Genomic DNA, 27,287 nt, shown 5'->3' with positions numbered 1-27,287 from the left:
CTGCAAATAAAAGCAGGTAATTTTGGATGTGTTCATTTTTTAAAGTCAACACATGACTGCCTTCCAAATTCACCATATAGATTATAATGCTTAAGTACAACTGTTTGAATCACAAGGAAACAGAATGGTCATGAAAAACATTACAGCAAACTCAAAGGCAATATATGTTAAAGACCTAACTCATGTTCATACTGAAACAAAATGATCTTGTTCAAGTTAATACAAACATGCTTATGGTAAAAAAAATATTTAATAAGATATACCACTGTAATCCTAATGCATTGGTAGCCTACACAAAATCATTGTTCAAATGAAAATTTGAATATCATGAAAGGGCTTTTCAAGGTATCACTTCAGCAATAAGGGTCATTTGTTTAAATCTTTTATTCAATTTTCTTTGAAATTTCAGCAGCAAATTCACATAAATAATTATGCATATTTCCACACTCCAATTTTTTTCAAACAGCTGCCTAAAAATGCTGTGCTTTGAATTCAATCACATTAACCAATAGTTCAAGCACAGTCAGTGGAAAAACTAAAGTAATTAGTTTTACAGTAAATGAAAAACTATGGAATTAGTTTGTACAAGTCCACCCTTGACAAATATTAATAAAATGTTATAGTTTCAACCCTAAAATAAGTTACAGTAAGTTTCAACCCCTAATGAATAATATATTGTATAATATAACTCTATAAGTGAGAAGCTTTCATATATTTGGTTACCACCGTGTCCCTAGTAAATGAATATGGCTTAAGAACATTCCAAAAAAAGAAAAAAAACAAAGTGTTTGAGCAAGCTATCTAGAAAGAGAAATGGTGCAGCTGCAAGATTTATTTTTTTACTTTTTATTGTCATACGACAGTGTCACAAGAAAGGACTGCAAATGAACTGTCAGTATAATATAGATTTGATAGCAGAATCACAGATACATATGATAAATATCACAGTACCAAGCATGCACCTATCTATCTAAACAGCTGGCCCGAGTTTAAAATATATACTATGATGCAAACTGACTCTTCAAACAGCAAATGTGAAACAAAGTGAAATTAAGAATGTATGTTTAAGTCAATATGACTAGGATGAGGAAAAAAAAAGAGAGTACATGGATATTGAAATCCACTCGGTAAACATTAAGCAATATAACATGAATAAACTGAAAATATTTCCACAGGTGATAAGTGGTGGTTATGATATCTTACTGCAGACCATTCGATGTTAATTAATTAAAGAACTACAATGATCTTTGTTTTTAAAATTTTCTAATGCAATGTTAAGAAGCAACGCCAATCTTAGCTGGCCGCAATAATATACCCGTTACAGCCTCTCAAAACGCAGGGAAACAAGTCATTTTCTGTCTTATAACAAGCAAAATTATCAAGTATTTCAGGAGGCTGATATCCTGACATTCTTGTGGCCAAAACACAAAGTGCACATTCACTTTTAACCAGAATTTATTTTTCTAAACCTCCCATTAAAAACTTTGCTTCTTATAATCATCCGGTCTCAAGATTTTTTGCATACTTTCACTAAAAATCTTAACAGGTTCCCTAACTCCAACAAACCTTCATTCACATTAACAGAGCAAACATGCATGGGGGCAAAAAAAGCCACTTGTTTTAAACAAAGTCTACACTCACAGTTACTATTAGATAAACTATACTATCACTTTATGGTGGGTCAATGTGTTGGACCTAGCCATTCATGAAAACTACGCAATGAAATATGGATGCACCTTATTTTCTATTCAAGATACACTATAAGCTATAACACTTAACTTACATACTGGTAAAACATGCAAGATCATACTGTGCAAAGTAGATTTAACCAACAAACAGTATAGTATGCATTTCTGTAGTGCCAGTTCTTTAGTTTTGGGTCCTGCTTTTAAGTAAGAATGTGGTTACTATTTGCATTTCATAAGTATGATAACATTGAAGAGAAACAAAGAACTCTATGGGGTGAATTATACAATGAAGCAGTAAATACTGTACTGTACAGGCACTAATTGGACTGCACTACAAAAAATCAAAAGCAGGATTCTATTGACATTACATATAGTTAAAAGCATCCCAAAATGCTACAATGAAATGAAATTCAGGCCAACACATTTTAACCCATTTTGTATATAAGGTACAATTAGAGCTTAATGAAACGTAATATACAAACATATAGGGGCAGAAATTAAAGCCATATTTTTAACACAAAAATACCTACATACAGCTTAAAACTTTACATAAAATAATAAAAGATACCAACAAAACGTAAATGCAATGAAGGGGAACAAAGAGTGCCTAGTTAAGTGTGCCTACAAACATGAAATTGAAATAATTTGAAGTAAATCTGCTTTTTTGATCGTTACAGTTATGACAAAAAGCACGATATTTGATCGATCTAGAAAATAATTAGCTATATACAAAACTAATGAGATTAAAGGGTTATAAAACTAAGATTTGTTCCGTTTTAAATTATAGTCACAATTAGAACAGGGTAAAAAATATCCCTTGCCCTTCACCTTATTGGTGAGAATACAAATTAACATACATTTTACATTCAGCAGTCATACCTAATACATGCTGGCACAAATCAGGAAGCACAATCTATACTTGATACACCAAGTGCCCTACCCTGATCAATTTGTTTGTACCAACTAACTTTGGTTCAAAAAACTGGATATCTCTACATAACTATACACAGATAACTGCAGATATGGACTACCATTTCACACCTGAAGACAAATTAGAGCAATTTCTTCCAGCTTTCTATAATGAATATTTAAAAATAAAATGAAGATTAAGTTGTCGAACAACTCTTAAAAGTTCATTAACCGGGAACCAATGACTGAAGATTCATTTCCTTTACTTGGAAAGGCTTCTGCAATATTTTCAAATATGTCTAAGCAGAGTGCATGGTAACACATACTACAAGTATCAACACTAACCTTGCTACACTGACCTTTCAAGTTCAATAAAGTTGCATAGGCATTAACATTGTAACTATGCATGAAAACTGATCTGGTACACAATTGTACTTCACAGCATCAGGGTTTCAGCAAAACTTGACAGAATATTTAATACCTCCTACAGTCAGACTTGACAATACCTTTTGTTTTGAAGCAAATTCCTAGGTGACTGATATGAAGTCATCTCATTTGGATTCCATCGCTCCAAACTAAATAAAACAGTTAAAACAAAAGTACCCTTTTTTTAATGTATTACAGGTAGTCAAAAAACTATTTCTACACACATGGTGTTGAAATCCGTGCTGCACCTTGAATGAAAGAAACTTACCTCTTCCCAGACTGTCTCATGCTAAAATAGTATCAAAATCATCTTCAAAACACAAACTCCACCAAATAACGACAGTAAAGGTAACTTTCAATGCTATCCAAGTGGCAGAAATTATTTGCAAATGTCACAGGAAAAGTAAATCCCAATGATTTATTTTAAGACAATAATTCTAATGTACAATAGCCAGAGTAAATGAACAAGACAAATATTTACAGCAAATACTTCCTTATAACTTTCTTGAAATACACAACTATCAGTACCTCCCTTTGAGTTAAGAAATTCCTAACAAAGTCAATGGTTACACTTGCACTGAGAATTTATTCTTAAGTATGGTTAGCAAAATATTTATTGTATGAATGCTCTGCCTCTTTTGAACTTTACAAACAATCTGCCTAAATATGTGAGTTTTATTCTTCAACTGACCAATTCTGCCAACATGAATTTTTAGTATTACGTACTTCAATTCATAGCGAAATTTTCAAAATGTTGTTTTGTAATTGACACATTTACAAATTCTCTGTCCTATATACAGCACCAGTTTACTTCATCACAATGCAAGTAAATTTTTTTTCTCTCTCGGAGGTACCAATTTGAACTGTCATTCCCTTATTGCTTCCCTAAAATACATTACCCTCTTATTTTCCTGATCCAGATGCCCACTTCTTTGTTTTTTCCCTTGCTAACAAAGTCCCAGTAAATGAAAGTTAATAATTTTGTTACTTATTAGTGGAGTGCAAATAATTTTGTTACTTATTAGTGGAGTGCAAAAACATCGTGAGCTTATTGTCTTGCAGAAAATAAAATTTAAAAAAAAAAAATTTTTTTTTTACTCGTAAGAATGGAACAAAAATTTACTGTTTACTACAAACGTTTTAGTTGTTAACATATTCCTTAGTAATTAGTCAGTTACACTAAACAGCAAAAATAACCTTTAAGACCACTTCACAGGTCTGCTCTCATTAAATAATTTAAAGTTCTCAAGACAATTTGATGAAAGGTCTGTCTGGATTTTCAGGCCTGTCTTGAGGAAATTTAAAATTATATATACACTAGTTTCTTAAAATGTTCTATACAGTACACCTCAAGTTTTCACAAATTAAAAGGGCTCTCTTAATTTTTTTCTATGTGGATCACAGTTGGCAATACCACTTGAAGACTTGAGAACCATTGTTGGGAAAATTCTTTGTAGTGTAAGTTTTGGATCTTCTCCATAAAGTACAAATGACTGAATTTAAATTTCTGTTGTCTCATGTAGGAGAATTGCTTCAATACAAAAATCAAGTCCCTGCCAACATGCTGGCTTCAGTACTGCCAAGCTTTTGTGCCAAGTTCAGACTGCCTTATGCATTACCGAGGAAATGTTCATGGGAGTTACGATAAACTTATAACAGCAGAAAAATTAATATTGACCAGTTATTGTTCTCAAGTTAAGAAAGTAAAATATCTAAAAAGCAATTACACTGTAAATACTGGGGTAAGACAATGTAATATTTAAAGCGTACAATAATAATCTCCCAGTCATCTCCTCATAAACCAATAATAATCTCCCAGTCACTCTCATAAACCAGAGGCCAAATTCACAGATTTAGGGAGCGGGGTTTCAGGCTTGAATTCTGTGTGACAAACTGCCGGGCTTGTTCTGTCAGACGACGCTGATTCTCCGTCTTTCCACACGCAACCATTTCCCATCGAACATCCAACTGAAAATGTAAATGTATTGTAGTTAGCAATGAAATTAAGGAGACACTACATTGCTTCTTATATTTATGTGTGTCAACTATTTCTTCTGCCTGAGGACAAATGGACACACAAACTATGCAATCACAGATGTTTAATTATGACATCCAATAGTTTTGTATAAAATGACAAAAAATAAATATATCTCTGCTAAGGATAATACCATACATCCCAAAATCATAAGTTTAGATCTACATATATAGCTTTTAAACAGGAGTAATGTAACATGACAAATTATTATTATTATATATAAAGGATTAGTTTATCCAGACCTGAGCCTAATAAAGGCTCTTCTCGGACTGGTTTACTTAATTAAATACACTTAATATTTAAGCAGCATGTTTCAAATACTGTTAATACCAATTTTAAGGAAAAAGTTAAGTTAAAAATATTTCCTCTGCGTAACAATTCCAAAGCTTGTCTGGTTTAGAGTAATGCAAGATATAGAGTAAAATAATTTGAAGGATAAAAGCAAAACCACAAATACAAAACCAAACCACTGAAGAATAGACAGTATGCAATTAAGCAATTTAAAAACTTGAGGTTTTAGTGTTTCTTTCAATCTGTATAAATATCAAATAACAAAGGGATGTCACCAGTACATGTTTCTGGATTACTGAAAAAGCAGTTATCGGTATTCTGCTTTAAGCAGTTACTGATCACAATTCATAAAAATTTCCAGGAACCCCATTGGGCAATTTGTAATTCTGTGTATGAAAATTAATTTAAAGAAAGTTTTGGGAGTTTAAGCAAACAAAAACATTTTCTTTGTACTACACATGAAAACCACTGAATTACACGTAAAAAATGACTTGGACTTCAGGTAAAATAATCAAATGTAATTATGGTCTACAAACTTATTAGTATTGGTAACTAAAAATGTAAATACATCCATAACTAAAATAAAAAACCCACTCTTAAATATGCCTCACACAACTTGAGTCGAATTTCAACAGCTTTGTATTTCCTCTGTAAATGGATTATGAATTTCCCTACTTTAATAAGTCACTTGTACTAGGGTCATTAATATACTGTACATCATTACCAACCTTAAATAAAAACTACAATCAAGTGCACAACTATACTCATGATTCTCACATATTTATTAGACAATACTACCTCAAAATCAAAATTTCACCTACAGGCTAAATATTGGCAATCAACCGACTATCTTAAGACTGTGTTATAAACTGGGAACTGACTGATTATCTAACTATGATTTAAGAACCTCTGTTGCCTCCTGTTCATGCTAAGAACTAGAAAAGCATCAATACTTTTAGGCTATGAATCCTAGTCAACATTACTGCTGAATGTCAATTAATTATTGAAAGGTCTCAGAACTGTCAGTTTGAATCTGTGAAGTCAGTCAGTCCTGGGTAAGGCTGGATCTGGAAACCAAGTTAGTTAATAGAAAATGTGTTCTTATATGAGAAAAGATAAAAAGGGAACATATTAGTAATAAAATTCAATTAAAAAAAAAATTGAACGACTGAATTTAATTGAGTAAGGAAGCCAGATTAAGAACCTTAAGCCGTTAAACTTTAAATCACTGCATTCTGTAAACTATAACCCACTTCTGGTACACCTGTCACAACTATGGTTGATGTCGCTAATTTTTCCTAGTGATCTTGAATACGTCTTAAAATTAAAATAACCTTAACCAACACTAATTGGTAGTAGTGTTATAACCAAACCAATTAAAATAAAAAATGCAGACATACCACTACATGGTTAAAAAAAATAACAAAACCATTAATTCCTAACAACACAAGCCTCATCAAAAGTACGTTGCAAGAGAAATCAAAGCAGGACCACATCAAACAAAACAAACCACTAAGCATGCAATGAAGAAAAAAATATCTACCTTCTACAAATCATGTTAAAAGAAAAGTAAATAAGAAAAAAATAAATGTAAAAACCCAAAACATAAACATAACTCATTTTCACTTAGTTTCCATTTTCCTCTTATTTTTTTTTTTTCCTTTTTACCTTTGAGACACTGGCCTTGTTGGTCTGGCCTTCGTTGAAGGATATCCTCTTAACGCACCCAATTTCACCATCTCTCAGCTGGTTGGAAGGGAGAGGTTTAAGTATCAGATGCCTTACGCTTTCCATATGTCATCTCTGTTTACTATTATGACTGTAGTAAACCATTAAGCTATATGAGCTGTTGCCATTATACTGTTCAAAAATTACTACTACAGTACTTTGTTGCAAAACGCTAAAAAAAGGTGAATGCAAATAACAGAATTACGTAATCAATATGGAAATAAGACAAAAATATGTGAAAACACTGAAAGTGCTTTATGAATGTGTAGTAAACTGGACTTTAAACAAATGTCACCTAACCAGCAGTAATAAGAAATGAAAACATGTCCCTTACTACAGCTTAACTCTAATATGCTTTACACTATCATCAACTGAAAAAGTTCTGCAAAGCAAAGTTATTGACGGAGGCTTGTCCAGAATAAAGCGCAGAATAATCTATATGCAAATACCACAAATTTTACACAAGATAATTTCTTCTGACATGACTCAGCATCATATGATTTAAATAAATGTCTTTTAACCTCACCACAGTGCTGTAATTTTGTCATAAATAAAAAATAAACTTAATATCCTTCTGAAGTTAATTGCTTCTAATACTGTATTTAAAAATGACATTCCCTTATACATAACCTGTTTGATAAGAACATAGCTCCCAAAGGGCTCCAAACAAAGTATATGTGCTTAATAATTTTAATATATACCGTATATACTCGAGTAACGTGCGATCTCGCATATCATGCGACCCCAAAATTTTCACCAATAAACAGTGGTTTTGTCATGTATCTCATGTATCATGCAGATTCCTTTTCCGAGGTCAGTTCATAATGGTTGGTGGTTTAGCGTGCTAATGGCCGAGTCGTTCAGATGTGTGCTGCTGCTAGTGAAGTTACGGTAATTTTCTTACTAATCTTCGAGAATTGAATAGAAGATCTCAGATTAAAAAAGAATCCCAAGATATAAAATAATTGTAAAAATAACACACCTTGGAGTCCTAAATCATTCTCTCTCTCTCTCTCTCTCTCTCTCTCAGAAATAAATACTGTAATTTGAGTCTTTCACCAACGGGTATCAGTAAATGTGTAGACATTGTGTGCGTGTTTACAAAAATGTGCAGATACCACACATTCCGATGTTTAGGTTTTTGGAATTTTTCAATTTCGGAATGTGAGGTCAGATGCATAATCAAACAAACATCACTACTGCAGCAAAAACATTTTTTCCTTTATGTTTTTCATTATTGTTATTTATTAATTACAGTTTATTTAAATAAATATTAATATAATACTGTTACATGAATATGAGATAATTAAGATCACCTATAATAAAATAGTGGGACAATGAATATCATGTTTCACTAATAGCTATTATTTTCAAAACAAACATTCCGTAAACGCAAAAATATATGTACATAATCAAAATCTAATAATGTTTAGCAGTTCAACTTGTGAATTTCAACAATAAGTATGACTATATAATATATATCACCATATCGATCTTGCAGTTGAAGAGTCGTAAAATTTTGAGGATGGTCGGGAAAAGGATTTGTACTTTGTGATTACGTATCGCTACAACACCATGTGGTATTTTCATACCACTATATTGATGACGCATCGCTACGACACACTGGTATTTTTCATATCACTATACAATAAAGTTAAAATGATCACGTTATATTATTGTTTTCACGAAGAAATAATTATATTAAGAAAATTATCGAGTAATTTTTGCCGTCAGCAGTCAGAAAATCACGAACATGGTAACGTTCAAACCTAGTGTCATCCATGGCATATATCTATAAATAGAACAGAAGCAGAGGGCAGTCATTGGATAACAGATCTCCATGGCTACCAACCAGCCAATCAGGTGTTAGTTATACTACTCTGTGAATTTCTAAGAATGAACGTTTACACGTAACACACGGGAAGCTAACGATGATGTGTGTGCTTTGCATACAGTACGTAGTTTTTGTTTTTATTAGTGTATTTTACTGATTACATGAGGAACTACTCTCTCTCTCTCTCTCTCTCCTCCCTCTCTCTCTCGCTCTCTCTCTCTCTCGTCTCTCTCTCTCTCTCTCTCTCTTAGGAAAGATACAGTCAATTCAATTTATCAGTATCTTTTCTTGATAGACAGAGTAAATATTTAGGACTCCAAAGCTTGGCATATGTCAATTATTTTATTATCTTGGGATTTTTGGTTAATCTTGGGATTTTCCATGGTCAACTCTTGGATTAGTAAGAAAAATGCGATTATTTGAGTACCAGTAGCAGTAGCTGCAGCGCACACCCAAATGAACCGGGTAAGCCTAGCACGCCAAACAATAGTATTTACAAAATGAGCGGAGCTCTCTGGCTGGGCTGTTTTGGTCCACCCGCGTGTTTGATCGCATATCTGCCAAATTTATAACAACAACAGAGATAAAACCATTTCTCCCATTACAGATATCAAATATTGTCTTTTCCGTTGCGCAGAATTCTAAATAAATTACGTAGGTTCACGATTGATAAAGTTTTTTCATGCAATAACAAGAAACGGAGTCAGATTTTCTATCAACAGGGCATCTCATTTTGGTGCTGCTGCGAATATTTCAACCAGTTCCTCGTGCGTTTTAAATCCATACTGACTGTACAGTCTGGAGGCAGTTCTCCCTTCTACACATATCTTGATTTCTTAATATCGTAGGTATAGAATAAATTGGTGAGCAAGGAAATATGAAATAAAGCATAACAGTAAGTTTGACGAGTGAGAAAATAAACACTCGTATACAGACACTCTCTCTCTCTCTCTCTCTCTCTCTCTCTCTCTCTCTCTCTCTCTGAGAAAATAATAGATAGGAAACAATGACTGAATATTGCTTGAATGCGATATGGCAAAGTTTTGGCCTGACTGAAGTGTGGAGTGACTTTGACACCGACTTACAAGTTATTCCTCACAGCCATGGATAGACATCAACTTCACAGCCGAGAAAGGGCAATCGTATACAAAATAAATAGGTATGGAAAAAGCGAAATCAGGGCCTATGTTGTCCCATAAAAAAAGCTCTCGCTCGGACAGCTGTAAGATTTAGGAGAAGAGAGAGAGAGGAGAGAGAGAGAGAGAGAGAGAGAGAGAGAGAGAGAGAGAGAGAGCGAGAGGAGAGCAGGGCCGAATAGGAAGGAGATTAAAGTACCTGGGAATGAAAACCCCTTATAATCTTATAATTATAGCCTCGGGGTTTGTCTCAAGGACATTCAAAGGTCTGTCACACACGGGCAGTTGTTGTTGTAGAATTAGCATAAGGGCAGATCTTTAAAAGCCACGCCAGGGAGCTCGCCACGGTGACAAGACCTATGCCTTCCATATGAATTGACGAGGTCCTATATGAAGATGCAGGAGATGAAGATGAAATGATCAAAGATCTGGAAGATGACGAATATGATGACTGCCTTGATGGCAAAGAATTCAGAGCAGTATTTGATGATACGGACACGGAGAACGACTTTGGAGGATTTTAGTTTATTAATTTTATGCATTTTTTTTTACTTTAATAAATTTTCACTTACCTGCGTATCCTAAAATGAAAATAATAGTTCAAGTAACAAATGTTTCTTTTACTGAGTAAAACAAAAAGTAAAAAATCCTTCGGTGTTGTGCCTTAATCAACTGATTTGGAAATTATAGATGGTTATATTATAGTCTAGAACAGTTAAACATGTTGTATAAACCAAAATAATGCAAATGGCGCATGATCGCTCTTTTGTATTTTAAAATACAATAGTAATATGAGAATGCATACAAGTATTATTGGATATAGTTGAGTACAAGTAAAGCATAACTTTTAAAAGATCTACTGTTTTCCTCCGGCGGTAGTAACTATCGCGATCTGCCGATTTGGGAAAGCATAGACGGTACGCTAATTTTTATGCCGCGTGTATGATGCGACCCCTTTAAAATTAGCTTCAAAATTAGGTTTTAAAAGTCGCATGATATGCGAGTATATACGGTACCCTCCTTTTAAAGGAATTTAAACATTCCAGTGTCAAATAATTATTTATACTGTTGCTTCAGCAGACCCGTGAATCGGTTCTACTCTCCTCTGACTCGCAAAGAAAGATGTGTTCCTAAATATGATGGTGAAAACTGGAGCTATGTAAAGCTGATGCTTGATGGCTACTTGCAAAGAGATCAAAGTGAACAGATGAGGAGTAAAAGTCAGACAACAATGTAACTGCAGGCTGAAAGAATACTACAAAGAACCTTCATGGTTTAATGTGCCACATGCACACAATGGTACTCTCGTATGGGGTTAGGCTGGCAAGATTTCCCTAAGATTGGTGTACAACGTTTGCCATTTATTGTAGGTTAAAATTTATCACCCACACGAAAACTTTTAGTCATCACTGAATGGAATTTCCATATTTCAGGCTGCATTATGCCAAGTAGCAATTAAAATTGTTAAATTGGCATTTCCAGTACTTGATAATATCACACTATTATCCATACTGACATTCCTTTATAACACTGCAATCATCACCAGTAAAGCCTGATTTCATGTTGTCAATTCACCAACAACAGTAACTCATAAAACCGTGTGATAGGAAGTAAATCGCAGCTCTGTTAACCATGCTATCTACAACACTTCATGAAACTATTCCTTGTCCAATAGAAAAGGCAATGTATACTGTAATTCTGATCAGTTTTTCAAGTTGCATTATGCTGTTAAAATATGAAGCCATCAAAACCATTAACATCTACTAACCTTCAAATTTACACAATCCTTTCATAGAGAAAGGAAAGCATGGATATATTTCCAAAAAACAAATCTACTCCTACATCCATCTACCTCTACTGGCATTTTCTCTACCATACTACTGGAGAATATGGGTATCAGAAGATGAAATGCAAAATAAGATCATCTATTAATTTACCTTCTTAGTTGACTTCTCAGTGTGTAGTGATGAAGAATTTAAAGGATGATTTTCTTCTGGTAATGTATCACGAATTATGGAAGGAGGTGAGAATAAAACTGAAGAATCTCCGATTAAACTTTTGCTCTGCAAGTAAAAAGTAAATGTGTAAGACTAAATATAAGATGCATTAAGTGGCAGATTTAACGTAATTCTGAAGACATGCTAACACTGAATTATAAGTAAAACCTGAAGAGACTTATTGTCAATATATCAGATATGAGCTTTAATGCATTCTATTCTCTGCTGCTCAAGACCAACACTATACATTTGTGCTGACTACATCTACAGAGCAATATAAAGTTTGACTCACCGGTGTTTCAGGCATCAGTGTTAATGGTTCTGCGCAAAACCCTGGTACCTGGATGTCTCCTGGTGTGGACCAAGTATTGACCAGGGCTTTACGTGCCTTCTTGCTAGGGGAATTCTCTTTGCCTGAGGGTGGTGGTGCTTTGCGCTTAACTGTGCCATAACCACTGTCATAAATAGTTGACTGGAAAAAGAAACAAGCTTTATTTTTACTTTTCTCCATAAAAGCTTCCTTCAATTAACATCAAAGACTTTGCTTGAAATGAGAATATATCAAAAGGCATGAAATTAATATATACACTAGCACATTCTAAGAAATGCTTTAAACCATACCTGGTTTCTAATGCTCTGACTATTGACAGAAGGAGTTTCAAACTTGCTTTGGTCTCTCTCTGTATCCTTGCGAATGATCTCTGTTATGTCCTCCAAATGTGTTGGTGTTTGAGGCTGCAAAGAGAAATGATGATAAAAAGCAGTCCACTTTTATATATTCACTGTATGTATAATGTACAAATATCAAAACATGAAACCTTACCAAGTGCTTTAATGGTCCGCTCTTTTTCTCTATTTCACGAAGAGCATTCTTCAATGGTGTGGGAGTCTTTGGAGTAGGCTGAATTAACGCCCGTCTAGACTTAGGAGTACGAGGTTGACCAGTGGCATCACTGGGTGTAGATGTGTGATGATTCTGAGGCTGAGTAACCGAAAGAGATTGGACGGGTGTCGACTGAGATGCTGGTATGGAACCTAATACAGGTGTAGATGTCAAATTATTGTTGTCTTCAAAAGACAAATTTGGACTGTTCAGGAACTGTGACGGACTAAAAGCTACCATCTTGACTGGTGTCATCTTTTGAGGGGTTGTAAGTAGACTCTCATTTGGATCCTGTGGAAAAAGTACCATGATTCAAGATTTTTGCTAAAACGTAGGACTTCCAATGCATCACATTACCTCTTCATGAAATATATGCTAAAAATGAAACTTAGGGTCACTGAGCCCAACTATCATTTAGTTAATACAGTCCTCTCCTACTGTTAACTGGTATGCTTTCTAAAAGTTTTATGGTTTTAAAATTTTGATTTACAGTATGAAAATTAGTGAATCAAGTATAATTTCCTCTATATTCATGAAGCCCATAATACACTAACATGGTAGTCAAAAGAGAGCGCCCAAAATAAATTTCTAATAATTTACGTAAGTTTAAACTTAATACCCTATTTGCTATAGGTGACTGAGAATTCTTCATTTACATATTTATTGCATATTTAATGAGAGCTGAAGTTTCGCTCAGAACTTTATACTTAACAAGGGATTGAAGTCATGATATTTTACTTCATTACGTACCTAGAAAAATTTCATGCCATTAAAATTAGCATCGTCATATTTCTGCTTACTAATGTGCTTATTTAAAACATTTGAATGATGTATAAATAATTCTGTATACCATATCTTAATTCATGTTGTTCAGCACTACATGCAGTTCATATACTGACTGACCCCTCTTATTCCATCTGGCCAAAACTGACATGACAGGTGAGGCCACCATAATCTAACCAAATACATGAACAGTAATAGACCTACTAGCTTTTACATTTGTCTGGCTTTGAAAACCTACAAGAGTGACTGTCATATGTCAAACACAGTAAGCTTGCAAAGTTTGTTATACGTATCACTAACACAAACTACCCATGACTTAGCCTCCCTGCCCCCTCAATTTCACACTGGATTTGTACTAACAAGTATTCCAAAGATTTTCATTCCTATAAGAATTCATCAGTTGCATAATAAGAGGCACATTCTCAAAGTTGAAAATAATTATGTGTTATAATTTAGTTATTCATAAAGGGGGGAAATGCATTAAATCTTAGTCAAACACAAAAGTAATAAGCAAGATTTCTAAACAGCAACTCCAGAGAAAAAGAACTTGACATACCACTATGGTCACATGTCTCTTGGTAGGAGACCCTTGTTTTCGTCTGCCTCGCCTTAGGATAGGTGGTGTTGAAAGGCGTGACGAGTTAAGAGACGAAAAGGAAACGTTTTGGACACTGTTACAACTCTGATTGAGTGTAGCTGGAGCCGACACGATTGTTGATGTAGCTGTAGTACTAATCAAACTCACACTTGTCAGGCTAGGTACCACAATAGGTGTTTCAGAGGAGGGAGGGCTACCCTCCACTTTGATGGACTGTGGACTCAGTAGTTCCGAAATCAATTCTTGCTTAATCTGGAAGGATGTGGCATAATTTATTTCAGTTAAGATTTCACAATATTACAGTAAATGACATGTGCAGTGCAAGTGTAAATACAGAAATTTCAGTAACTTATTGACTATAATGAAAAGTAATGACTGTGTACCATACTACATTAGAAAAGTAAATATCAGTTCCTTTTTAAAATTCAGTGTCACTCAATTCACTAAGCAAAATCTGGCCATATACAAAAACCCCCTTAAAAAAAAGTATTAATAAACTACCCACACAACTGTGAATATTCTTAAATTAAAACGCATAAAAGGATAATAATCTCTACCTTTACAGGACTGCATGTCAGCAACTCAAAAGCACCCATGTCCAATCCAGCTTTGAAAGCTTCTAACCCTCGGTCAGGCCTCAGAGGAGACAAAGAACCAAGTTCATCAAGGTATCTGTAAAAAGATTCAAAATAAAAGCCTTATTCTGTGTACAGATTTATATCCATAAGATTATTCAGGGGAATCATGGCTGACTAGATACAATAGTCAGCTGATAACTGCTAAGACCGAGTTTGCAAACTGTCCAAGCTGTAAATGGGTATCAGCATCTGCTGGGGTCAAGAAAAAGTGCATGAGGCTAGCAAACTCACCCAAAGGCTTGTTAAGAAACCAGAAGGGTGTAACCTTTTAGGAGCCCCATCCCCCAACAGAAAAGCTTATGATGGAAAAAATTGTAACAAAAACAATACTTAGAACATTAGCAATGAAACCTAACAATATGCATTTATTTGTTGAATAATAAAATACAAATCTTAAGCAAACTTACTTGAGAGGTGATATTATACCCAGATCATGGTATATGCTTGTCTTATCAGGAGACAGAAGGAAACCTTGGTTCAGAGGAGGGCTCAGTGATGTAGATGATGAGACAGACAACGGAGGTTGAGACTGGAACTGATTGTACTGGCTTAAGGGTGGTGTGGGACCACCATGTGGTGGTGTTGGTGTTGTAGTGCTCACCTGATTAAGGGAAAAAAATTGTAAATCAATTCCTGACTAGTTGGTCATCATCAAAATCCACCCTGCAGTAAAACCACTGACATATTTACAAACTCAAGTACAATGCAAACTGGTGAATTGACCGTTTAATTCACAAAAGTGTAGTAGTATCAGCAAGAAAGAGGAAAGCAAAATTAAAGAAAACCCCTAGTTACCTTACTGGAAACAGTATGCCATATCTACCATGAGAGTCTAGCATCTTTAGGATAGCTTTCTGACATTAACTTACCACAACACTATCTATAGGTGACCTGTTCCGCTCCATGATGCTGCCCGAGACAGGGGTCTGACGCTGTTGCACAGAATCACCACCACCACCACCACCACCAACACCATCTTCACACTTTATAAAGCTTTCAAGACCCAATATGCTTTGAGGAGACTGGGATCCTATGGGCTTTTGTTTACTCACCTGAGCAGGTATTGGTGTACCCACAGACTTCATGATCGAGCCCTGTGCTGGTGACGCAGTGGCTTGATGGTGTGTGGAAGTTGCAGGGGGCAAAATAGTACCGTAGTTCCCATTGTATGGGCTATTCTGTTCCCAGTAGTTCTGTAAAAACAGATTTTCATTTATTTAGCTGAAAAATCTTTTGAGGACCAAAACTGACATTGGATACAATTTCCTTTGTACCTCCCATCTTATTGATTACTCCTCAAAACCATGAGAGTGAATGATGGAAGACAAGGCAACTAAGGGTGAAGATAACCTAAAGGTTAAGTGCTAAGACCACGACCAAAGAAAAAATGTATTCAGAAACATAAAAATCTAGTAAGTCTTTATATGAACTGACCTGAGAATAGGCCTCTTGGCCATATGGAGAAGTGTTGTTCACAGGGATGGGGGTATGCATTGCAGGTGGGATATCATAATGTGGAGTATGTCCATGGAATTTCAGCTCCTGGTGCTGGGGAGGGCCTCCATTGAAAACACCAGAAGAAGGATACAAGTGTGATGCTGATCCCGCAGGACCTTGCGGAGAAATGTGGTTGTGACCTATGGGTGGGCCCATAACATCTGGGAGATTAAAAACAATTGTAAGACACCTTTCTTATTTATATTTGTATTCCATAAATTCTTGTAAAAGAACAGTATACAGAAAGCAATAAGCATTTTCTTTCCATTTGCAAAATTTCAAAAGGATGACAAAATGGATAACAATGAACTGTGTTCACACTATGCAAGAAATAGACAGCAAATGACGCTAGTCATATGAATCTCATGTACTAACCATACAAAAATTTACCTGATCTGTGGTGAAACTCATGCGAGTACTGCGGGGGTGGTGGAACCGGAGAAGCTATGATTGGAGGAGTCTGGCCAGAACTGTGTCTTCCTCCTCGCTGCTTCTTCCGCCCTGATGCTGTCATCTCTGCCTCGTACTTTCGTCGCATTGTGGAATTCCAATGGTTTTTAATGGCGTTGTCCGTTCTGAAACAATGAAAAATATATTTCATGTGGCAATCTGACTCACATACTATGTAATTATGTCACAACGTTCTACAAATTATCTTTTTCTAAATGTGTCCAGCTGAATACTACTTACAAAAGCTACAAAAATAGGCAGACAAAAATGGTCTGACAAGCATGCAGTGGTACTAGGAAAATATTTTCATACAAACATCAAGCTCCCAGCAACCCAAGAAGCATGACTCCTACCTTCCAGGAATGAGCTTGCAATTTTTGCCCACTGATTGCCCCACTGCTTGTGTGCCTCGTATATGATACGGTCTTCCTCGTCAGTCCAGGCACACTTTTTGATAGCTGGGTTAAGATGGTTGTGCCATCGTTCACGACACTGCTTACCAATCCGACCCTTGAGATGCTTGGCAATCAAAGTCCACCTCTTTTTGGGCCATACTTCTTAACCAGCTCAATCACCTTTTCATCTTCCTGTAAATCGAGAGTAAAAAAAAAAGGTATAAATTTTACCTATCAGAAAATGGGGAGAAATAAACACCAAACATATCCAGAAAACTAATTTGAAGGTACACTTTCATCATAGTTTACAGGCTAACAATTGGACAACCTGGAATAAACATAAATATGAATATGAAAGAATGTTGAAATTGCTGCCAGTCCATTGAAACCATCACCATTATTTTTCAAATTCTCAAAAAGCCATTCCTATTCTGGATCTTATGAGCTGAACATTATGTTACTTTATTTTTGAAGATGAAAGCTCCTAAGTAAACCAATCATGGATAAACATACATTATTATTATCATTACTATTTTTCTTATTCAGAGACCAACCCTATTCATATGGAACATGCCTACAGGGGCCACTGACTTGAAATTCAAGCTCCCAAAGAATATGGAGACCAACTTTTGTTCCTTTATTACATATGAGTTGTCTATCAACGGTATGCAAGTGATAGCTACCTAGATCTAGCAGGATTTTGCTCTGATTACTTGAATAATAAACTCAACGTCTAAAATGGATGACTCAGGCAAAAAGAAGATTGCAACTGCTATATAATGATGAAGGGCTCCTTTTAGCATAACTGCCCTCGTCATCGACGCCCACCTGAGACAAGAGATATCCTCATAGCCTAACCCCAAGGTCTCCCTTGGAAGCACGTTCTGGGGGCGTAGTTTTACGGGCTACCCACATGCCAACTTCCGCCCACGAGGATCTGCTTGATTGGTCTCTAAAGGTGAAATGGCCATTCAACAACAACAAAAATTACCAAGATGAAACAACAGAAATAACAAGTAACCCTCAGGATACGAGCAGAATCTTTTCATGCTTAAACTTTACATAAAAAAATAAATAAAACAGAAATCACATGGAAAAAAAATCCATTAAACGCGATCTACCAATGAGGTAGAAGTGACATGAAAGAAATAAAGAAAATATCAGTTGCAATTTAACCCAAAATTATCTGGAAGACTTAGAAGCAACAATTATTCACCGGCCGTAGAAATTCCCTCCAAAAGCTACACCTAACCCAAGAAGTTGAGTCACCGGCTCGACAGAAAAGCCCTTCCCCGTCACTTCATATTGAGAAAATGATGAAGGGCAGACTTACGCCCACGAGTAGGGGAAATGAATAGTTGCATGCTTTCACGGCTGTTTCAAACAATGCCAATAGGTCAATTGTGATTTTTAAAATTGACTTCACACTAGAAAAAGTTTTTTCCTTTACTTTCTGCTGGAAATTTACGGAAAGAAAGAGAGATCGGGCGTACAGAACTGAAACTTGAGAATCGGTACCGACTCCCGGAAATTCAAAAATGTGTGACTCACCGACAAAGTAACATTGCTTATTGCTTTTTCTTTCGCGAAAAGGAGAATAATTACGTACCGTAGAACGTGCATACGAGTACAAATCATATCAACACAAAGTGCACAGTAAACTTAACGACAGGTAAACCTCGGTACACCCAAACAAAGAGTGCAAATTCCATGACAAACTCGCTCACCTCTCTCTCTCTCTCTTCTTTCTCACAAGCGAGGATAGGCCTACCCCGAACCGTGGGTGGTATTCCACTTAGGTCTAGACCTCGTCATCATCCATTAAGCCTCTTGCTATAGACTATGACACATTTCGGCTCAGAAGCAGGAGGAAGGAACCACCTTCTCGGAGCGGATACTGTGTCCATAGGCCGAGTCCACCATTTGTGGAAAAGCTTGGCGACGTGAGTTCCTTTAGACGTAACAAATAAAAGAAAAGCACACGAAGACGATTATTTCTTTTAAAAAAATGGGCGTCAACGCAAAATGTATATTAAATTTCTGAAGTAATGTTTTGTACCTCCCATTATTATTATTCATTAACAATAAGCAAAAACCTCTACCGAAGAATTATATCAAACAACGGCCAATAGTTCGTTCGCTTAAAAAAAAAGGACTACGCCCTTCTGCTATGTAGGCGACTATGCGTCGTGGGCGGATAATTGTAATCTATAGCATATGCGGTTATAGTCGTTGGAAAATAGTGTAGCAACCACGTTCGTTAAGAAATTTCACTGCAAGCTAAAAATACTTGCGAGAGAGAGAGAGAGAGAGAGAGAGAGAGAGAGAGAGAGAAATATTTCATCCTAGGCAGTCACGGGCAAATAGTGACGGAAACCACAGAGGCAGAACTACCAGTTACCTGAGAGAGAGAGAGAGAGAGAGAGAGAGAGAGAGAGAGAGAGAGAGAGAGAGAGAGAGATATTCAACGACTCACTCATTCCAAGGAGAATCGATATCTTACCAGTAGGAAGATCCGATATCCAAGGCTCCCCTTTTTTTTTATTTTTTTATTTTTTTTATTTTTTTATTCCTCGGTTTTCCAGGATTCACAATAATTAAAATAATCCAATGCATTATTGATATGAATTTTCGAAAGCGCAAAAGAATACATATACAAGTATAGAGAGAGAGAGAGAGAGAGAGAGAGAGAGAGAGAGAGAGAGAGAGAGAGAATTCTCTGTATTTCAAATTGTTACATGTAAGACTCAAATTGTGTGAAAACAATTATATTAATAAGAGAGAGAGAGAGAGAGAGAGAGAGAGAGAGAGAGAGAGAGAGGAGAGGAGGGAGAGCAGTAAAGAGAGAGAAGAGAAGAGAGAGAGAGAGAGACTTAATTCCTACAGATTCGAAAAAACATATAAGTCAAATAGAATCTGGCTGAAGTATTTCAAACTCCTCCGGTATTGCATTCCAATCATCATCAAATAAATAAAAGTTTGAACGTCAACACATTGATGGCGTGCGCTCCACGTTATCAACTGTAGTGCATGTGTTCAAATTTAACAATATTGAAGTTTGTAATAAAAAAAAACTTACTTTTCAAGCACCATACCTACAACATTCAAATTACAACTGTGTGTTAGCCACTCAGTATAACAACAGTCTATTCCCATTTAGTGAAAGCAACATACAAAATACGACTGCGTTACCCAATCAGGAAGCAAGCCCGATTCCCGCCTAAAACTGGCATCCCAAACGTAGGCCTCCCCATTCGCTCACAGAGAAACGTTGGAGGTCAACCTTGCTGTTCATGGGCCCTACGTACAAGTGAATTCCAACCGCATACCTAAATTTAAGATCCCGTGGCAGTGTCAACAAATCACGAGAGAGAGAGAGAGAGAGAGAGAGAGAGAGAGAGAGAGAGAGAGAGAGAGAGAGAGAGAAAATTCTCTGTATCTCATAATGTTACTTGTAACCCTATCAAATTTTATGTGAAAACAATTATTACATTAATTGAGAGAGAGAGAGAGAGAGAGAGAGAGAGAGAGAGAGAGAGAGAGAGAGAGAGAGAGAGAATTCTCTGTATATCATATTGTTACATGTATGACAATCATATTATATGAAAACTATTATATGAGAGAGAGAGAGAGAGAGAGAGAGAGAGAGAGAGGAGAGAGAGAGAGAGAGAGAGAGAGAGAGAGAGACTCAAGCTATAGGCTACATGAATCTCTGCAATCATATAAATCGTACAAATACATATTTATATGCACTTAGTTATTATTCATGGTGGGTATGTCAGTCAAGACAACGTGAGTCCTAAAACACACCACATTCATGTGAAAATGGGCACATGTTTGTGGCATGGGGCCATGGCGTGACGTGCTTTGGGGCCAGAGTTGGGGTAGCTGCATGTCTTAAAAAGGTAGGGTCTCTCGTTTCATGACCTATAAGGAAAATACGAAACGGTCGCCTGTTATTACACAAACAACAGCGTAGCGCAAAGCGTTATGGTAAATAACAGCACCTAAACAAATAGCCTGTCATTGGAAAGATGTTTAGTATTCAAATTCCTCCAAGGAGTGGCACTGCCTATACTTACATCCTCGCTTTTCAAACGCCAACCCCCCCCCCCCCCTCTTCTCTCTCATAACTCAACGATCCTCTTCATTTTCTTATACACGCAGGTAGAAATCGATACGGAAGAACATTATCAAAACGTATTCGCGCTGAAAACCTTGCGGTAAGAGAGAGAGAGAGAGAGAGAGAGAGAGAGAGAGAGAGAGAGAGAGAGAGAGAGAGAGAGAGGAAGCCCAGGTGGGCGGGGCAATGATGCAATTCTTACGTCATCTACTTCCAACCCCGATGTGGTGCCTCACGCTGCTGCTGCTATATGCATATAAAAATAACAAATACCACCCCTCCCCCCACAACCCCAAACCCATCCCTTGTCTCACCCCTATTGCCGGCCTCTCTCTCTCTCTCTCTCTTCTCTCTCTCTCTCTCTCTCTCTCTTAGCTACCCACCGGGGACGTGATTCGACATAAAACCTGAGTAGAATTATTATGGTTGGGCAATAACTTAGTATATACAGGATTACACCCAGGTGTTCAACCCTCCTCGCACACGCTTCCAAGTCATTTATAATTCCTACAGATATCTGGCCTCTTTGTAGCTACAGGCGACTGGGCCTTCCAGTGAATACACAAACCCCCAAGTTACAGAAACTAGCAAGCTTTAAGTTACAGGAACTGTAGCATTTACTTGTAACCGAAGACAACAGCCTAACCAACAAGCGATCATTTCGATATAATCTCTCCCTCTCAACTAATGAGGATATCGAACAAAATTATTATTTTCTAAGGTTTCTTTTTTATGGTTAACCAAGCTCTCGCCGAGATACTTTGTTATTTTCATGCGAGTTTCACCCCTTCCTGGTAATTCAATTCCAAGACGCAGCATATCCCAAACTTCTGTCATATTTTTTTAAACCAGGAAAAAATTCCCGCGCGCACTCCATCCCGCATGGTAATATTTACGATGACGTCATCCGCATCAGTTGTCATGTCGCAATATTCAAAGTCGCCAATTATATATTTTCAACGGAGGTTTCTTTATCAATCACACAATACTCATAACCAATACAAAAGTAAAGCTAAAGGCACTCAACAATCATACATATACACAAAGTAACAGCCCTAACGACGAAAAACACAAACTGGCACCTATCCAAGTCGTGAGCCAATCAACGACAGGGACGGGAGAGCGTGGGAAAGGCGCCTCAGTTTGAACACGGCTCCCCCATCCCCCCTCCCCCTCAAGGGACCTAGCGAGGCCCAGCACGTGGCAAAGCTGAAAGACTTATAGTCCCACGACTTCGTCGCTGATGATGCAAACTTCCTTATATACGTATTACCGAATTCCTCGTCATTTCGAGTTTAACGATGACGCTTAGCAATGCGATCATCTGCCAAACGGCACTTGGTATTTGATTGCAGAAATTTATTTATTAACAAATTATAGATGTCTTAGACTAAGGCCATTATCTACAATATTGATAATGATAAATTGCAGCCCGTACACAAATGGGGGAAAATTGAACCACCACAGAATGAGTACCAACCAAATAAGTATATTCTCGAAATGTCAAGACGAACTTTGACCAAAGATCCAAAGAAACGACGACTTGAAGCAAGAAGCAGCTCCACGGCGCTGACACATCGACGTGTACGAAACCCCAGCATGGACTCCCTTTCAAAAGGTGGACCGAGGGATGATGAAGGGAGGGGTCCCCACCCTTCGCGCTCAGTGGCACCCCTTCGGGAGCCCCTTAAGAGGGCAACGGAGGAGGGAGGACGATGGGGGAGAGGGAGAGAGAATTGATGAGAAGGAAGGGGAAATAGTGAAGAGGGAGTAGGAAGTTGAGGGGGATGCAACTGCCGATGATTCACGCCCCCAACAAAGTTTATGGGGAGGTAGGTCGGTCTTCTGCTGTGACTCTCTCTCTCTCCTCTCCCTCTCTCTCTCTCTTACTCTCTCTCTCTCTCTCTCTCAGAGCTGTGTGCTTCACCTAGTGCCAATGCCTTAAGTTTATGAAGGAAATTCAATGTAGAAAAAAGTGTATTTAACATTATTCATTCCACGAAAGATAATTTACTAAATTTCTATTATCAAAACTAAACCCACGTTGAGCCTATATATATCTGAATAAGTAAACTAATATTATCCCATCCAGGCGTTAAGGCTCTACCAAATACGTTACACACTCAAGGACAAATGGCGTCCACAAAAGCAAACAGAAGGCAGAGGAAGATACGATCAACAAAAGGCACTCCATTGTATATATCACGAACGGCCTAATCGGACAATTCTAGCGTAGCAACAGTTGGAGCAAGCTGACAAGCGCTCTCTCTCTCTCTCTCTCTCTCCTCTCTCTCTCTCTCTCTCTCTCAGAATGTTCAGTTTTGAGGTAGCAACGCTAAAGAATGAATTTGCTCTAGATGATAAAATAAAAATTTTAGGCATTATGTGTATGACAGAGAGAGAGAGAGCAAACTAAGTGCAACATATGCATGTAACCTTGGCCAGCAAAGAATGTCACAGCCAGGCACCTCCACCGCTATTAGCTCCCCCCCCCCCCCCCCCCCATCTCCCAGTATCTCACATGGACACGCATGAGCTAGTAGCTCTTGTCAACATGAGAGAGATGCCTTGTCCTTATAAGGTTCCATTTTTCCCCCACAAGGAGATCGAATTACACAACACATGCTGGGACGAAGGATGTTGAAACGAGAGTCATTTAAAGATTAAGAGCTGAAATAAACAGTGAATGAATTCTACTTCGAACGTAAATTGTAGAGTGTAGCTAGAAGAGCCTTCTTTATAATGCTTGCTAATTCAAGCAGTTAGACCTCTCATCTTTGCTTAGCATTGCATGAAACATTTTCGAAAACGGGTAACGAGTTTGCTTGAGAGAGAGAGAGGGAAGATGGGTGGATAGGGCCGGGTAAAGCGGATCGAGAGGCCCTTGTGTAAGGTAGGCAGACACACGGGAGGGGAAGTCAAGGGCGTATTCTTGAAGGGTCACCTTCAGGATTCGGATGAACACAACAGGCGCACATAGAAACCACTCACTCACTCGCCCCCCTCTCTCTCTCTCTCTCGAGTGGCTGGTTAGCCGAAACCACAACAACGAGCGCCTGTCAGTGAGTGCTTTGGCATTAATCATCCATCGCTAACAAGTCTTCGAGACATCCTTATCCTTGTAACGCCTTCAAGCGAGCGGATATCGATGTCGAAAAAAAAAATTACTTTGAACGTCACCTGAGCTACATAGCGTTTCTACACATTGTTACTCATTTAAAAGCTTCTAAAGCTGTACAATTTATTACTCATTTAGAGGCTCCTACAGCCGTAGAAATTATTACTCATTTAGAGGCTTCTACAGCTGTATAAATTATTACTCATTTAGAGGCTTCTACAGCTGTAGAAATTATTACTCATTTAGAGGCTTCTACAGCTGTACAAATTATTACTCATTTAGTGGCTCCTACGGCTGTGCAAAATACGCAGAGGTAAAGTGGCATTCAAATGAACGGAATACCTCAGTGAAATTGAATAGCTCACATCGCATTAACCTTGAAGGCAGGAAGGAAGGGGTTTTGTGCCTTCATTGTGAGAGACGCTGGGTTTGATCTTGGATGACCTTGAGAGTTGACAAACGATTCGCATCCTAGATCTGTGCGGAGGAATTTTCATGAGGTGCTGCCCAATGATTTATAGCTTCGCTAATGGAGTTCATAATTGCGCTGGCGCGGTCTTGAAGGAGAGAAGCAAATGGCCTATAAATCTATGTTTAAGATTATCACATCCAGATCAAACCAGTTCCCAAATTTCTTCATCACAAAGCAAGATTACAACTAAAAACCTTCCCTGACTGACAGCTGCAATATCAAACACCTGTAAAAACCCAACTAGATAAGAACAGATATAGAAAATATACTGTGTTATATTATATATATATATATATATATATATATTTATATATATTATATATATATATAGTCGTATAAATGTGGCTTAATAATTATCTGAGCAACCAGACAATTAATGTGCGTGAATGAGTAAACTTAAGTATACAATATAAATTCCATAGAGGTCCTTTCAAAAACTTTCCCTACAACTTTCTCTTTGCTCCCAACGAACGAGCAACCCCGAGAACTCCACGGGGGAAAGTTTATTTGCGATCACACAAGAATCCATCAAGGAAGTTGTTCCCCGCCACTACCGCGCTGTGGAACGCCAGGCCCAAAAAGTGGCGTTAATGAAAATACCTAAATACTTATACCCCGGGGGACTACTTTCTCCTCTCTGTTTATAAATGGGCGAAAGACGGCTGCCGGCCATGTGGTTACGTCAAATCAGCCATGTGGTTTCATACGTAAACATCTCCGGCGCTGAACTTCCTGGGTAGGACGTGCCCGTCAATTTTATGCCCTCCGATGGCAGAAGTTCAGTTTCATTCATACGATCACGCGAATTCTTGCTATATGTGAGAGAGAGAGAGTCCACAAACCTCGACTGCTAATTCGTTTATTTTGGCCGAATGCCTTCAGAATATTGCATCTAATAAGAGAGAGAGATCTACACGTCTCCAAGGCTTAATTTATTGTAGCAACCTACAGTCCTAAAATTTTCACTTCGGTTGACTTTCAATAATAACTATCGATCGCAACAAAAGACTCGACGCCTGAATCAATTGCAAGAAAATGATAAAAGTTCGTTTGTGTCTAAGTGAACACCAGTGCGTTCTAACGTTATATTTCTGAAATATACGTAGTTTATGTACTTTTAAGTCTCTGTAAACATTATGTCCTCTGAGTGGCCACTGAAGGACGAAAAATCTGTGAAGAACCGGAGTACGTTCAACCCAGCTATAACATCGACCGCTTCCGCAATCTGTCCCGGTATCAACTTGTGGGAAGAAAATTGAAGGAAAAAAAAAAGCGCCATCATTTGCCTAATGCCACTGAATGGGAAACAGGAGGTGGTGGCGCGAAAGAATTGATGGGAGGCGCGACAAAGGAAGAGGAAAAGAACTAATAAGACACAAAATTATTATCATTATTATATTATATTCAGATGAACTCTACTCGTGTGGAACAAGCACATCAAAAGGGCCACTATACTGACTTCAAATTCAATCTTCCGAAGAATATTATGGTGTTGATTTGAAAGAAGTGACAGAAAGTAAATGCAGAAAGCAGAGATCAGTTATAAGAAGAGATAATTTAACAAATAAGTAAACAGATACTATATGTATCGTTGAGACACAAGTGGTTTGCGAAGCTGCATGCATAGAAAAAAAAAAAGATAAAAAGGATAAAAGATAAATTCATATAAACGTGAAGACTTGACCACATACTATTTTTATGTCATGTAACAAAATACAAACTATTTAAACTTTAAAATATAAAAAGAACAACTGACAATGTTCAGGAACGGAGAGGCTACGTCGCAGAGAATCTGCAAAATACAAAGATACTGAGAGAGAGAGAGAGAGAGAGAGAGAGAGAGAGAGAGAGAGAGAGAGAGAGAGAGAGAGAGAAATTACGCATTTACGAGGGGAGAGTATAAAACCAAAAAGCCATATCCCTTCCGCAACAGGTTTTCTCTCTCCTCTCTCTCTCTTGAAACCTATTGCGAAATTTTAACCGACGCCCGAGAGGGACCCCCTAAACCCCCAACCCCCCTTTTTTCTTTTCACACTGGGGCACACATTCAAGTCAGGCCTATGCTGCAATAGGTCGGCGAGATATAAAACTCTCTGGAGGAGAACTTGTTTTCGCTTTGAGAGAGAGAGAGAGAGAGAGAGAGAGAGAGAGAGAGAGAGAGAAGAGAGAGGGGTGTCAATAGATGATGATATCTCTGCTGCAATTCGACGAGGATTCTAAAGGATGAACCAATGGTCGTTACACAGGATTTGTTGAAGTCTTACAAAATATAAAAATGGTTCGGGG

General features: G+C 37.4%; 1 protein-coding gene across 1 annotated transcript in view; it reads right to left on the bottom strand.

Annotated features, from left to right (window-relative positions):
* Positions 1-369: 369 nt before the first annotated feature.
* LOC135227150 (myb-related protein A-like) overlaps positions 370-27,287 on the bottom strand; it is a 74,180-nt gene continuing 47,262 nt past the window's right edge. Inside the window, 15 exon segments of the mRNA XM_064267036.1 lie at positions 370-4,991; positions 7,018-7,095; positions 11,985-12,110; positions 12,337-12,516; positions 12,666-12,779; positions 12,868-13,218; positions 14,267-14,560; positions 14,866-14,980; positions 15,354-15,547; positions 15,999-16,139; positions 16,381-16,604; positions 16,834-17,018; positions 17,247-17,265; positions 17,268-17,439; positions 17,442-17,480. Of these exon segments, the coding sequence (XP_064123106.1) occupies positions 4,869-4,991; positions 7,018-7,095; positions 11,985-12,110; positions 12,337-12,516; positions 12,666-12,779; positions 12,868-13,218; positions 14,267-14,560; positions 14,866-14,980; positions 15,354-15,547; positions 15,999-16,139; positions 16,381-16,604; positions 16,834-17,018; positions 17,247-17,265; positions 17,268-17,439; positions 17,442-17,480 (2,355 nt within the window). The 3' untranslated portion in view covers positions 370-4,868.

The sequence above is a fragment of the Macrobrachium nipponense genome, chromosome 15 (genome assembly GCF_015104395.2).
Source record: "Macrobrachium nipponense isolate FS-2020 chromosome 15, ASM1510439v2, whole genome shotgun sequence".
Taxonomy (NCBI): domain Eukaryota; kingdom Metazoa; phylum Arthropoda; class Malacostraca; order Decapoda; family Palaemonidae; genus Macrobrachium; species Macrobrachium nipponense.
Note: the sequence above shows the minus strand (reverse complement) of the source record. Positions and strands in the feature narration are given on the sequence as shown.